The following is a 13,919-nucleotide window of genomic DNA, read 5'->3' as shown; positions in this document are numbered from 1 at the left end:
AGAATTACGAGACAAAAAGTCATAATTATGACATAAAAAAATCTATATTATATAATGCTGGCATAATTATGAGAGATTATGACTTAAAGTCAAAATTATGTCACAAAAAGTAGACAGTATGACCTAAAAAGTCGAAATTATGACTTTCTAAGTAATATGACTTGTGAAGTATGACAAAAATGATGAAATACTAAGTTTATTATGAGAAAAAAAGTCGACTTAAAGTCATAATTATCACATTTGAAAGTCGAAACTATGACTTAAATAGTCCTAATTATAACATAAAAAGTAAAAATTATACAATGCAAAGTAAAAATTATGAGACAACATTTCGAAATTATGTCTTAAAAAGTCACTTTTGACTTATAAAAGTAGAAATTATGACAAAAAGCAAAAGAGTCATTATTCTCAAAACTGACTTGCTAAGTTATATTCATGAGATGAAAAGTGAAATTATGACAAAATAAAAAGCCCTAATTTAGACAGTTTTTGATTTTTTTAAATTCACATATTTAGGATTTAGTATGTCACAATTTCAATATTTTCCTCATAAATTAAATGTTGATGTCATTATCATGACTTCTGTGCGCTTTTGAGGGAAAAGTCCTCCATGCTCACTCAGTAGTGGCCACAGGGTGGACATCTGGAGATCAGTCCTGCTCTCGCGCTCCGAACTCTCGCGAGATCAGAAGAAATTCCAGCAGCGGCTCGCGACCTCCCTCCATTGGGAAAGCTCGAGCGCGGCTGAGGGGAGAGAAAACAGACCCTGTTCGCCCTGGAAAACCCTTTAAACCAGGCGTTTATCGCAGACCATGGAGCCGTAACGTCTGAGAGAAGACATGTACGGAACCGGAGGAGGATAAAATGTCAGGTTCACCGAACAGAGGGATTTTTAAAGCTCCGCTAAACGAGCAGCGGGAGAGGCTTGATTAGCGAGCTAACGTTAACTGGCGCTAACTAACGTTAAACTTCGAGCCGGGGAGAGAATTTGCCTTTGGGATTTAAAACCAGGATATACCTCCAGTTTTTCCGTTATTTTTCATCACCTCCTAGAGGATCCAGTTTAATTTTCCCTGAGGAACACGTGAAATAATCGCTTTGTTTACCGCTTGCACAATTCCAGCATTGATTCGCGCAGAAATGAGATTAGAGAGTCGCTTTGTGAGGCAGGCCATGAACTCAACCACATCATTAACTAGAGATCTGCTTATATAACGTTAAACTACACACATTCTGCTGCTGCTGTTGGACTAGTCAGCAAAGAAAGGAGATATCCAGGTGTAAAAAAGCTGCTGATCATGTTTTGCATGTCAAGAATCGGATGAAAGAGCATCGGGATTATTACTGTCTTCTGCCTCCTCCTTTTCGCTGTTGGGATTTTGAGACGCGCACGAATAGAGGGATACGATGTCGAGCGCGAAGGAAAACACGTGTAGGAAATTTCAAGCGAACATTTTCAACAAAAGCAAATGTCAGAACTGCTTCAAGCCTCGAGAACTGCATCTGCTGACGGACCAGGATCTCAATCAGGTGTGAACGCGCTTCAGTCACTCGCTTCACTTCGAATTCCTTCTGGGAACAAGCGAATTATGGAAGCCCGTATTAGAAAATAGTTCATAATCATGATAAAAGGGTGAAATTATGATATACTACGTTATGATTTATAGGAGATGAAAATTCGAAATGGTTACATATTAAATCGAAATTAAACTGAATTTATGATTTTTCTCTATTTCAATTTTATTCTCATAATCCATGCCAGTAAAAATATGACTTAGTATGACAATTTAGATTTGCCATAACTATGTCATAATAAGATGAAAATTCGAAATGATTACATGGGAAATCGAAATTCACATAAATTGTATTTATGATTTATCTTAATTTCAACTTTATTCTCATTACTATGACTCAATTCCAATTGTGATTAAAGGGTTACTTCAGGATTTAGCATTAAGCTTTGTATTAGTAGAAAACCTGTAGTATTTTCGAATTACCATGCTTTCCCCCCTCATATCCCCCTGAGACGAGAGATTTATGTATTTTTTGTCTGGAAAAAATCCTCCGATGACGCAAAAATCGTCATTTTGCGTCATCGGAGGATTTTCTGTCCAGAGGCTAAAGACTACAGCCAGTAGATGGCGTTGTTCCGCATGTTTACAACCCGCCCATAGAGGGTGGGATCTCACTCACAGAATGTACACAGTATCAGCCGTCTTTCTTTGGAAGCTAAGCTAGCATGCTCTTGTTCTGTGGAGAAAGCTGAATAATAGGAGAAAGCTGAGTAAGTAGGGGTTACCATCCTCCTTTTCCCTGACTTGTCCGGCGGGCGAGACTGTTAAAAATGTCCGGGATTCGGCTTTTGCGTTCTGCGGTCGCCATTCATTGTTTACATGCTCACCTCTCGTTTCAATCTAACTGAATTAATTCCGATCGGTGAATCTGACTGTAGTGTTTACATGAACGCTAAAAAAGTGATCGGTTGATGTGCGTTTTAACATTGCTAAGAAAATTCCCGCTCCTCCGTGAGAGATGCGAGACCCGGCGCGTCTCAGTAATGAAGCCACCGGCCTCGCGCCGTTCTCCCGCGGCCGTCAGCCTCGTCCTGCTCGCCACAGTAAACATGATGAATGGCGACTGTAGAACGCAAAAGCCGAATCCCGGACATTTTGGGTCTCTAAATCCCTGGCAAACTCATCACTTACTTAGGCTAGCCTTGTTGTTTTCAACTGTGCTCTCTAACCGGTAGGCGTGGCCTCCTAAGGCAGCGAAGCAAGTGCATTCTGGGAGTTGTTGTCTTTCATCCACATAAGCCAAAAATACATTTTCTGGCTTTTCTCAGTCTAGAAAGCTCCAAATTCAAAAAATTCTCCACATTTCTTCTACTTAAATGACCTATTTTAAATACACATTCATCTTCCCAGAGGTGAAGTATCCCTTTAAGTCAGTCATAATTTCGACTATTATTTCTCAATTATTATGACTCATAATATGTCATTATGACTAGTCAATTTCGACTATAATCTCATAATTTTGACTATTTATAGCCTATCATAATTATGACTTGTGATTAGTTTCTTACTGTATGTGGCAGAAATCAGGTCCCATAAAAAAGTGAAAATGTTGATTTGGTAAAATGCAGTTTGTTTTGCAGTGAAGCTGATTATTGATTGTCATCAGCTGACAGCACTTTATTGATCAGTTTGCAGTGAACACTAATCAGCCTTTTGCAAAATCAACAACCCGTTTTGTTTAGAAAGGGTTTGCCCTGTTAACATAAAGTGTGTCATGACAGGGACTGCGACAAGGCTTTTTACTGTAAGGGAAAATACATGATTTATTTATCTAGTATATTTATTTAGTCTACTTGAGTTTTCTGTTGTGGCTTGGAACGTTTGGAACATTGGATTGGCCAATCAGGAGCCAGCAGAGCTCCACTCCTGAATTCTGATTGGTCAGAACCACGAAAATCGCTTATTTTCTACATAGCATATTTCTATTATGTCAGGAACTATATCTTCTAGTGAATTAATCAATTAATTTGTTAAAGAGATAGTAAAGTTTTTAATTAAGATGTGTTTTATATTTGTGTATTTAGTAACGATATATAAGGAATATAACCATCCTGCATTTCGTGGATCACAGTTGAAATGTTATGTTTCCATTTTGCAAATTAAGTTGTCTCAACATGTTCCTTTTCATACGGATCGTCAAAATTTCACCTTTTTAAGACCATTAAGAATTGGGTCATTGCGTGTCAACTCAACTTTTTAGATTTTGATCATTTTTTGTCTGGTAAAAGAAATCCATAAATGAAGCAGAAAGCCAAAAATATTAAACGTCACAGATGTATATTGAGTAATCCAGGGTCAAAATGACCATTTCCACCTGAGATTTGGAGCCAAATTACAGGGATCTAAAACATTCAGAAAGATGACAGCATCATTACTTTATTTCTACACAGAGATTGTTGTGTTTTATGCAATTCTTCTGATAGAGGGAAACAAGATACACATATTTATTCTTCAGACATTCCTCTTTAAGTGCAGTAAGTATCAGCTGATGCAATTGGTTTGCGAAGTTTCTGAAGTTTGGTTGATTTGACACAGAATGACCCAATTAAATGATGTTTCAATGTTGAAACTGTTCAGACGACCACTAACGACTGCTTTAGTCGCCCACTGCACACACACACCACATTAGTTGTATATAACAATATTCACAATAACGCTTCTTAAACGATCTACCACTCAAACACACACTTTGGTCATTGACTGTCCATTAACTTTGTTTGTGTTCAGTAAAACCTCCAGTTGAGTGGAACATGTAAGAAAGCGTTATTTTCTGCTAGAGCGCTTTAGAGGAAACTTTTAATTAAGCCAAGGGTTGTTATAATAACTAGCGTTTGTCAGGATTACAGGCACTTTATGACTTTGCTGTTGGAGATTGTGAAATAATTGGCCATCTCGATTCTCCACACGTGTTTAGATGTGTGTGTGTGTGAGATGAACTGACGTTGGAGTTCATTTGACCATATTTCCATATTTAGCTCTTGAAAGAGAATGATGAGAGGAAAAGTTTCAGACCAAAAGGGTCTGTTGTGTGTGTTTTAATTGATCCCATACTTGTCAAGTGACGTCAGCATCCTCCAGTGTGTGTGTGTGTGTTGTGGTTTGGGTGAGATTACCAGCAGTTAACCCTTTCATAAGTCATTGTTATGGATTACATCACTCACTAATCTCGCTAAGATGATCTTACAACCTTAAACGCTTTATAGCTCTGATATTGTGTAACGTGTAGTTTATTATTTCTTTATTTTTGTTTTGACACCGTATTATCAGATTAGACACTGACCGTGAGTTAGACCAAGTACATTCTCCATTATCTTTATATAAATGGATTCTCACCCAAAAGCATGAAAACTTTAGTCCTCTCAATCAGAGCTTCAAAGTTCATGAAGAGATTGTGAAATAAATCCATGCGAATCGAGCCGTTTAATCTTTATATGGATGAACAGATTTAATTCAGGCTTAGTTTTATTCACATAAAACAAACACAGTCAAACCAGAAGTTATTCAGACAACAGATATAATTTTTTATATTTTTTTCACTAGTGTGATCAGGACACTATAGTTCATTTCTGTGAGTGAGGAGAGCAAAATAAAGTAAACTGTGACATATTATACCCAACAATTCTTCTTCATACAGTGACATTTATAAACATTTGGGCCCAGAAATGATTGGGACACTTTGAGCTGATCATGTCTTGCTGAAGTGTGTTTTCTTTAATTGCTAATGCTCTTTTTACACACAGACTGAACACAATGAAGCATTGCTTGGTGATTGGTTGAGCTAAACTGGTATTATCTAATTGTGTAGTTAAATTTAACAGCTGACAGATATTCAACATAATTCATGTGTGAGACAGTCTAACAGAAGGACGGACAAAACCAGTCAAATATCAACTGAGTTCTGCTCATATTTCATTACCATTTTCTAAACTATAGCGAATAAACTGATAATGTGAGAAATGTTGAAGGAGTCTGAATACATGTGTGTTTGACTGTATCAGACGTGTTTGTTTGAACCAGTGAGATTGGAAATGATCTAATAGTGACATCAGAAACATATTTCAGGTGTGCCGTAATCAGATCTAATATTCTGTCACCCGGCAAAGCAGAATATTCCAATCTCAATTAGTTTGCATCCATTTTGCCAAGAATGTTTTTGGCCTTTCAAGCTGTTTGCCTTATTCTGTCGATTGGTGAATAACTGTCAAACATAGTTTACCTTCATAGTTTTCCAAATTGAGAGATAGTGCCACTTAATCAGCCGAAACGTTGATCATTGTGAATCTATAATCAGGGTTCCCACGGGTCCTTGAAATCCTTGAAAGTTTGTGAATATGAAAAATATTCCCTTTTTAAGGCCCTGGAAAGTTGTTGAGAGTAAACACACACTGATACAGGCCCTTGAAAGTGCTTGAGTTTATTTCCTGCAAGAAGTTTTCTGGAAAAAATTCCATATTATTGCCTCCGATCCGCTAATGTGTTATTCCGCCAACACTTCGTGGCCTATGCGCACTAGCTTGCTTGATTTACGTTAGTTATGCGCGTTTACGTGTTATGTACTTTGTGTTGTACGTTGCCATGACGTTCCCACGTGCAAAACTGTAACAATGTATCTTACAAGGTAACACGATGTAACCTTGCTCTCGCTTGATATGTGTCCCACATTAAGTGCTTGAGTTTGAGGGTATTGGACCTTGAAAGTCCTTGAATTTGAAGTTAACGAGGAGTGGGAACCCTGAGTATAATGTATATGCAAAAAAGCAGAAGTTATTTGGCTAATCTGTTCCTCTCTATCTCTCGCAGAGGAAGTTTACTGTTACAGTATACGTTGATGTTTGAGCCAAACGGTTCCTTTGAGGGAATGTTGGCAGCGCACCGCCGTTGACGCACCCGGGGGGGAAATGCTCTCAAAATACTGTAATTTTCACTGACTTGTTTCTTAAAGTATGTTCAGTCTTGACTTCTCTCAGGCAAGGCTCCATTTATACGCAGACCGGATCTGTTTTTCTGTTAAACATCTCCCATAGCAAACTGTGGTAGTGTCATTTTTCTAATAACTTAATCACAAATAGTTGCATTATATTACAGCATAATAATATATCCACTGCCGTTTAAAAGTTTGGGATTGGTACGATTTTTTATGTTTTTAAAAAGTCTCTTCTGCTCACCAAAGCTGCATTTATTTGATTCAAATAAATAAATAAATAAATAAAAAAACGGCGATATTATGAAATATTATTATATCTATGTGAATATATAGTAAAGTGTAATTTATTCCTGTGATCAAAGCTGAATGTTCAGCATCATTACTCCAGTCTTTAGTGTCACATGATCCTTCAGAAATCACTCTAATATGAGGATTTGATGCTCAAGAAACATTTATGATTATTATCAATGTTGAAAACAGTAATGTGCAATTTATTTTTTCAGGATTCTTTGAGTAGAAAGTTCAAAAGAACAGCGTTTAAATAGAAAGCTTTTTGTAACATTATACTCTACCGTTCAAAAGTTTGGGGTCAGAAAGAATTAGTTTTTTGGGGGGAAAGAAATAAAAGAAATCAATACTTGTATTCAGCAAGGATGCATTAAATTGATCAAAAGTTAAAGACAAAAGATTCTATTTCAAATAAATGAAAAAAACAACAACCTTCTATTCATTAAAGAAGCATTAAATATCTTCAGCGTGAAGGTGGATCTTATCAATATTGCTTTGTCCTGTAATGTAACACTTCCTCATGATTTAATTTTCATACAATTTCCACACACTAAGCTGTGTCTGAAGGCACTGAGGCTCTGAAGGAGAACACGATTACAGCAGACGAGATCAAATGGCATTTGGCTTTTTTTTTAAAGCTATACAAAATCCTCGTCAGTCGTCACGCATCGATATTTTTAAAAAGGACTTGAAACTTATTTTATCAAGCTTATTACTTCAGTGTCCAGCCCACATGTTAAAAATCAAAAGTTGCATCACTAGCCGTGTTTCCATTACCCTTCAAATTGCGCAAACTGAAATTGCGAATTGAAAATACGCCCAATGGAAACGTCAATTTCGCAAAAACACGCATTTATCGCAAAAAAGTTTTTGCGCTCGCATGAGGTTTTTTTTCAGGCAATTCGAAAAAGAAATATTTCGCAAAACTGCAATGGAAACAGTTTTTGCGCATTTACAGTCAGCTGACGTAGACGACGAGGTGTGTTTGGACAGAATACGAGACCGAGTTCTTTATTAAATTCATAAAAGAAAAAAGAATGACAGAAATACTGGATTCTAAACCTCAAATAAATGCCACAATCAAGAATTCGAAGCAGAAATGAGAAACACCCAGAAACTCCTCATATGAGCCGCTCACTGTATAATAAGGGTCATTCCTCACCATTAATGCTTGGAAAACACGCCTACGTTTCCTTCCATTAATAATAATAATGGCTAGTGCGGTACATGTCTGTGATATATATAAACCTACCAACGTCCGTTGCCATGATTTTTGGAATGACTTATCGCGAGAGGAGAAAATGAGGTTTAGTCGCATAACATCGGTTAATGGAAACGCCGTCATTTCGCAATAGGCTAGTTTTTTATCGATATTTAGAAAAAATCGCAAAAGTTTTGGAACTTTTCTGTAATGGAAACGCGCCTATTGAAGCGTCCCAGTGTGATTCTCATGCAGTGACTGTTCACTGTTGAAATTAGATGTCGTTTCATCTTTGTTAAAGCTGTATTTTGTTGTTTTATTAACATTAATGACACAGACAACAGTAGGAATGTTAGGCTGACGTCACTTTAAGACCGAATAAACTGACAAACATCCGGTTTCCTCCTCAACTGTTCACATAACCGAGAGAATACTTGCTGAGACGTGTATTTAGACGGGTGTCCTTTCAAGTGAAAGAAAACATAAAAAGAGGAATCAATTTGGTGTTTGAGCGCTGACTGAAACATCTCTCTCTCTCTCTCTGCGAGTGTGTGAGGCACAGATAACGCACGAGTCCTGATTTTCGCCTCTTCTCTGCGTTTAAAATTGTTTAAATGTGTAAATTGGCAAGACAAAACGCGTCCAAATTAAAAACTTTCAGTCTATGATGGTTAAATTTAGCAGTTAATCCGTGAATCCCATGCGTGCCGAACTGTGGGGAGCTGACCCGTGCAGATCACGATCAACTGAGACCCGTTGCACCGCTAATATAAATCCAGCTGCCTACATTTTGAGTAACACTAAATAAAGTTTTAATTTTCATACAATTTCCATACACAGCAGCTAAATGAGAAAGCTCGAATAGTATTTGGCTTTTCTTTAAAGCTCTACAGGGCCAAATTAGACATTTTTTGGTGGGAATATTCTATAAAAAAGAAAAACGTCTTCAGAAGCTCGATGCAGAAATGGAAATGCGATGATATAAATCCAGCTGCCTACACTTCGTCTTGCTTTTACACTTGTTTTCTTACTTCAGTGTCCAGCCCACATGTTATAAATGGAAAGTTGCATCACTGCAGCGTCCCAGTGTGATTCCCATGCAGAGGCGCTTGTGAAAGGAAGTGTGTGTTGGGAAAGTGGATCAGAGTTTCCCAGAGGTCGATCCCACTTCTGAGGCTGTGGTTCGGCCCGGTGGGTGTTGGGTAAGTTTAGACGGTGGGGGTGAAAGTTCAGGGCGAGTGTGTCCAGCGCTGAGGGGGAGGCGGGGGTAAAGTGGGCCGCTGGGACGAACCTGGGAGGAAATTGGGAGTTAAACGTGATCCGTGAAGCTGGAGAGCGGAAGTGGCCCTTCAATGTGTGGAGGAAAACACTCGGGTGTGTCTCGCCTCCCTCTCGTACGCTGGAGTCACACACTTCTGATACCGAGTCACAGCTGTGTTTTGTTTTGCTTCCAATCCCCCCCCTCGTCCAGAGAGGAAAGAGGCTAAATCTGGTCCCTGGGTATTCTCTGGTGTTTGTTTTTTTGGGGGGGGGTTTTAACAAAGAAAAAGGGTAAATAAAAGTGTGGCTTGACAAAACAATGGAAGTGCATAGTCTGCATGATTAAAGAAAATTAACAAATTCAAGCTTTCCTGTAGCTCAAACAGTGGAGCGCTTGCAACGCCAAGGTCACGGGTTCGATTCCCAGGGAAAGCTAGAACTGATAAGAATGTAAATGTGTAGCTTTAAATGCAATGCAAGTCGCTTTGGATAAAAGCTTCTGCCTAATGCGTAAATGTAAATGTTAACAGAAAATTAATGCTGGAAATAAGATTCAGCCTCTGCTGTTTTAAAGACGTTGGTTGTAGGCAATAATTAAAATTTTTTCGATACCTCTACCATGACTCGATACGGGTTCCTAAACGATCCTTTTTTTCCGTTACCAATTTTATGAACAGATAATGTTATAGCAGAGGCTGTAATAATGTTACTTCATTTCATTTCATTTAATCCCAAGGTATCCTCTGTTGTTTTAAAGACGTATTTATGGGTCGTGATCAACTTTTGATTGCCAGTATCTTAAAGGATTAGTTCACTTCAGAATTAAAATTTCCTGATAGTTTACTCTCCTCCTCGTCATCCAAGATGTTCAAGTCTTACTTTCTTCAGTGGAAAAGAAATGAAGGTTTTTGAGGAAAACACTCCAGGATGTTCCTCCATATAGTGTCTTCAATGGGGTCCAACGGGTCGAAGGTCCAGATGTGAGTTTCAGTGCAGCTTCAAAGTCTCGACACGATCCAGCCGAGGAATAAGAGTCTCATCTAGACAAACCAGCCGACATTTTAGAACAAAATAAACATTTATATACTTTTTAACCACAAATGCTGGTCTTGCACTCGCTGTGATGCGCCACACATTACGTGATCACGTTGAAAGGTCAAGCGTGACGTAGGGGAAAGAACAGACCCAGTGTTTACAAAGCAAAGCAAAGACTGAGTCAAACGCCATTTACAAAAAAAAAAGGTAAAACAATGATGTCGGGTTTTATTTTATTTTTTAATGGTTTGTCTAGATAAGACTTATTCCTCGGCTGGATCGTGTCGAGACTTTGAAGCTGCAATTTGGACCTTCAACCTGTTGGACCCCATTCCAGTCTCACTTCCGTAACATTTCTACGTAGGTTTGTAACTAATTTGCATGAATGGTCTTGATTGGTTGAACAACGTCTCTTAGCTCCGCCCTCAAACACTGTAGTGTATCTGAGACTGGAAGAGTTTGGTTCGTGTTGTTCGTGTCGAGAAGACGCTGTTTCTGCTGACAAAGCAAATCCACTTTTGATACGGTAAAACCCACGCCATCGTTACTGTTCGTATCACTGATCAAGAGCTGAGATTCAGATATGTTAATGAGCGTTTGCTCTCTGACCAATCAGAACAGAGCAGCTCTCAGAGAGGCGGAGCTTAGAGAGACTGAATCTCCGATGGAAGCGTTTTAGACACTGCGAGGAAAGAGCTGATGTGCAGTGGAGATCATGAGGAAATTAAAGTGTTTTTCGACCTTGGATGCATTTAAACCTGTTAGAGGAGACTCTAAAACACGAACCATAATAGGGGCATTTTAACATTACATGGCAACCTTACAAATTCAACGTCCTTGTTTTGGATGCGAGGGTAAAGAATATTCAATTCAGACATTTCAGGTCATGGCATATTCAGTGAGGAGACATGATCATTAATCATGTGAATCATTGAATAAGATGAGCTCGCATTTTTGATGCCAGATGAGACGCATTTATAACCTTTGAGGCACAACATCTGCTCTATAGGGAAGCTTTATTAACTTGCCTAGTCCTGCTCAGCTGCGTCTAAGCTTGCACATGTGGCTCCCCTTCTCAAGGGCTTTTATTAGACGTTCGAATTGATTTGAAATCTCAATTTTTCCAGAAAAATTATACCATTTTTACCTGGGCTGCCCTTGACTAAAGCTTTTTCTAGTCGCCTAATCACACGTTTATATTAATAAGCCATAAATCATAATAATGCACCTTTAATCGCCTGTATAAAATACCTATAGCCTAATCAGCGCTCAGATTCGAACATAAAGCTGCAACACCTAATGATTATAAATGTGTCGTGAAAAAAGCAGAATGAGACTCTAAACATTTTAATAATTTATTGATTGTGTTTTCGGCTGCAGAGATTAAGTCACGATGCTGACTCGTCATCTATATGCTCGTTTCATACGGATTACATAATCTGAGATTAATTTTCCATTGGAATCTGTTCATTCAAGTGTAGAAATGTCAAGCTTTCTATAGATATATTTCTCATGTCTGTGAGGCAAGTATACGCTGAGTTTGTTCATTTATGATGCGCTCAAGTTCAAGATCGACAGAAAGCCTCATTATTTTACAAAAGCACAGCGTTTTGTTGTTATTGTGAGTTGACAGAGATAAGAGTAGAGCCTTTACAGTTTGCATTACTCTCATCCGTATGAGCAAACATGAGGGAGTATTTTAAGTTAAATGCGAGTGACCACAAAATGTTTCCTCCACAAATGACTCCAATATGCACCTTTATTGATTGAAGATGTATTAATATGTGTTGTTGTTGTTGCAGGCCAAGCCGATCTATGGCGGATGGCTGTGTTTGGCTCCCGAGGGAACGGACTTTGACAATCCCATGCAAAGATCCCGGGTAAGAGACATGACACTACTTGTGGGGAAAGATGTCGTCTGTTTGCGTTAGTATCTTGACATGCACTGTACACAAATAATAATAATACATTTTATTTATAATGCGCTTTTCTCACACCCAAAGCGCCAACAGAGTAAAAGACAAAAAAATGAATAAAAAAATACAATAATAAACAAATAATACAATATGTAAATATTATTATTATAACGGCCCATTTTAAATGTACAATAATGTAATGTCTTTGAATTATTTTCATGTGTCAGCAAATGCTCATATATGCTATTAATTTGATTCACTACTTGGCATATGTCAGTAATTTAAAGCTGTGATGAAACCGATACAGCTACAGATCTTTTTGACTGTATTGTGACGTACATCTGAAAAAATGCATGGTTGGGAAATTGAGGTAATAAAATGCATGCATGGTTTGGGTGAATTTTGATTTCTTTTTGACTATCAATTGACAGTTGTGAGTGAATATGAATGACATTTAATGCTCTTTTCTTTCAACACAGAAATGGCAACGGCGATTCTTCGTCCTTTATGAACACGGCTGCTTGCGCTTTGCACTGGATGAGTCGGTAAGCTGTCCGTTCTTTAGACCTTCTGATCCCACATTTGCGATCGGTCAATCGAGTCGCTGAGTTGAGAGAATATATTCATGTTCTTCAAACAAACCGAACCAAACAACAACCTCAATGAATCCTCCTCAATAAAAGAAATAGTGCTGGGCAACGATTAATCGCATCAAAATAAAAGTCAGTTTACATCATATATATATACATGTGTACTGTGTATAATTATTTTGTATTTCTAAATTTCACACATTTCACACATTAAAAAATTCACACATATGCATGTATATATTTAATATTTACATGCTTATACTGTATATGCATTTATACATAATTTATATTATATATAAATATTTTATATATAAGTAATGAATTTTTCTTAAAATTCATGTGTGTGTATTTATATATACAAAATAATTATACACATATATATGATATAAACAAACTTTTATTTTGGAATGCGATTAATCGTTTCCCAGCACTAAAAAAACAGCAATATAACCGTCCCTGAACTAAAATAATCCATTCTGAGATGAGAAGGGCCGAGAGCGCCGGCTGCGATGTGAACGAACAGGACTCGGTGGTGTTGTTAATGAGAGCCCGACTCGCCCTGTTTGTTTCACAGGAATGTGACATGGATGACCAAATTAGCCGGCTGATCTGCCCGGCGATTACAGCGTTTGCATGTAAACACTGAAGCCCACACACAGGCTCAGCGCTAGGAGAACGAGAGCCGCCGCGAACCTTGACCCCATCGCTCACGCTATTTGCTTACTACAGGAATGCCCATTACAGAGGTGCAATTTATCATTCTGCTGCGCAACACGAGGCAAACGCCCATTTGCCTGACTGGAGTCACATCATGAAGTCAGGTCTCCTTCATTTATACAGCGCTTTAACAATATAGAGTTTCACAGCAGCTTTACAGGGATAACAGGAGATTACAGTAACAGAGAGTGTTTAGGCTTTACAGCAGATCTAGAATAAAGTTATTGTCCAGATAAAGTTATTCACTTCCGTTGTAAAGATCATTAGTTATTAACTTATAAATAGTCTGGCCTTAACTCATAATACAGGATTGTGCAGATGGCGGAGGGAGGACACTGTCTTTATTTCCAGTGAGTAGTGACGACAATAAAAGCTCGTTCAGGGCAATACAGAGTTTCCTGCCTTTGTTTTGCT

At 38.1% G+C, this 13,919-nt stretch overlaps 1 protein-coding gene across 12 annotated transcripts in view; it reads left to right on the top strand.

Annotated features, from left to right (window-relative positions):
- The first annotated feature begins 626 nt into the window (after window positions 1-626).
- The window catches only part of LOC308707076 (myosin phosphatase Rho interacting protein), a 69,642-nt gene continuing 56,349 nt past the window's right edge, over window positions 627-13,919 (top strand). For all 12 annotated transcript variants that reach the window (XR_014032127.1, XM_081393191.1, XM_081393183.1 and 9 more), the window contains exons 1-3: window positions 627-1,530; window positions 12,085-12,162; window positions 12,678-12,743. Coding sequence is in view for 11 of the 12 variants with exons in the window: in XM_081393191.1 (XP_081249317.1) it covers window positions 1,408-1,530; window positions 12,085-12,162; window positions 12,678-12,743 (267 nt within the window). In the remaining variant the exon portion in view is untranslated. The remainder of the gene's footprint in view (window positions 1,531-12,084; window positions 12,163-12,677; window positions 12,744-13,919) is intronic.

This window comes from Scardinius erythrophthalmus (genome assembly GCF_964197995.2).
Source record: "Scardinius erythrophthalmus genome assembly, chromosome: 18".
NCBI lineage: Eukaryota > Metazoa > Chordata > Actinopteri > Cypriniformes > Leuciscidae > Scardinius > Scardinius erythrophthalmus.
This window is presented reverse-complemented; position numbering and strand designations above follow the sequence as displayed.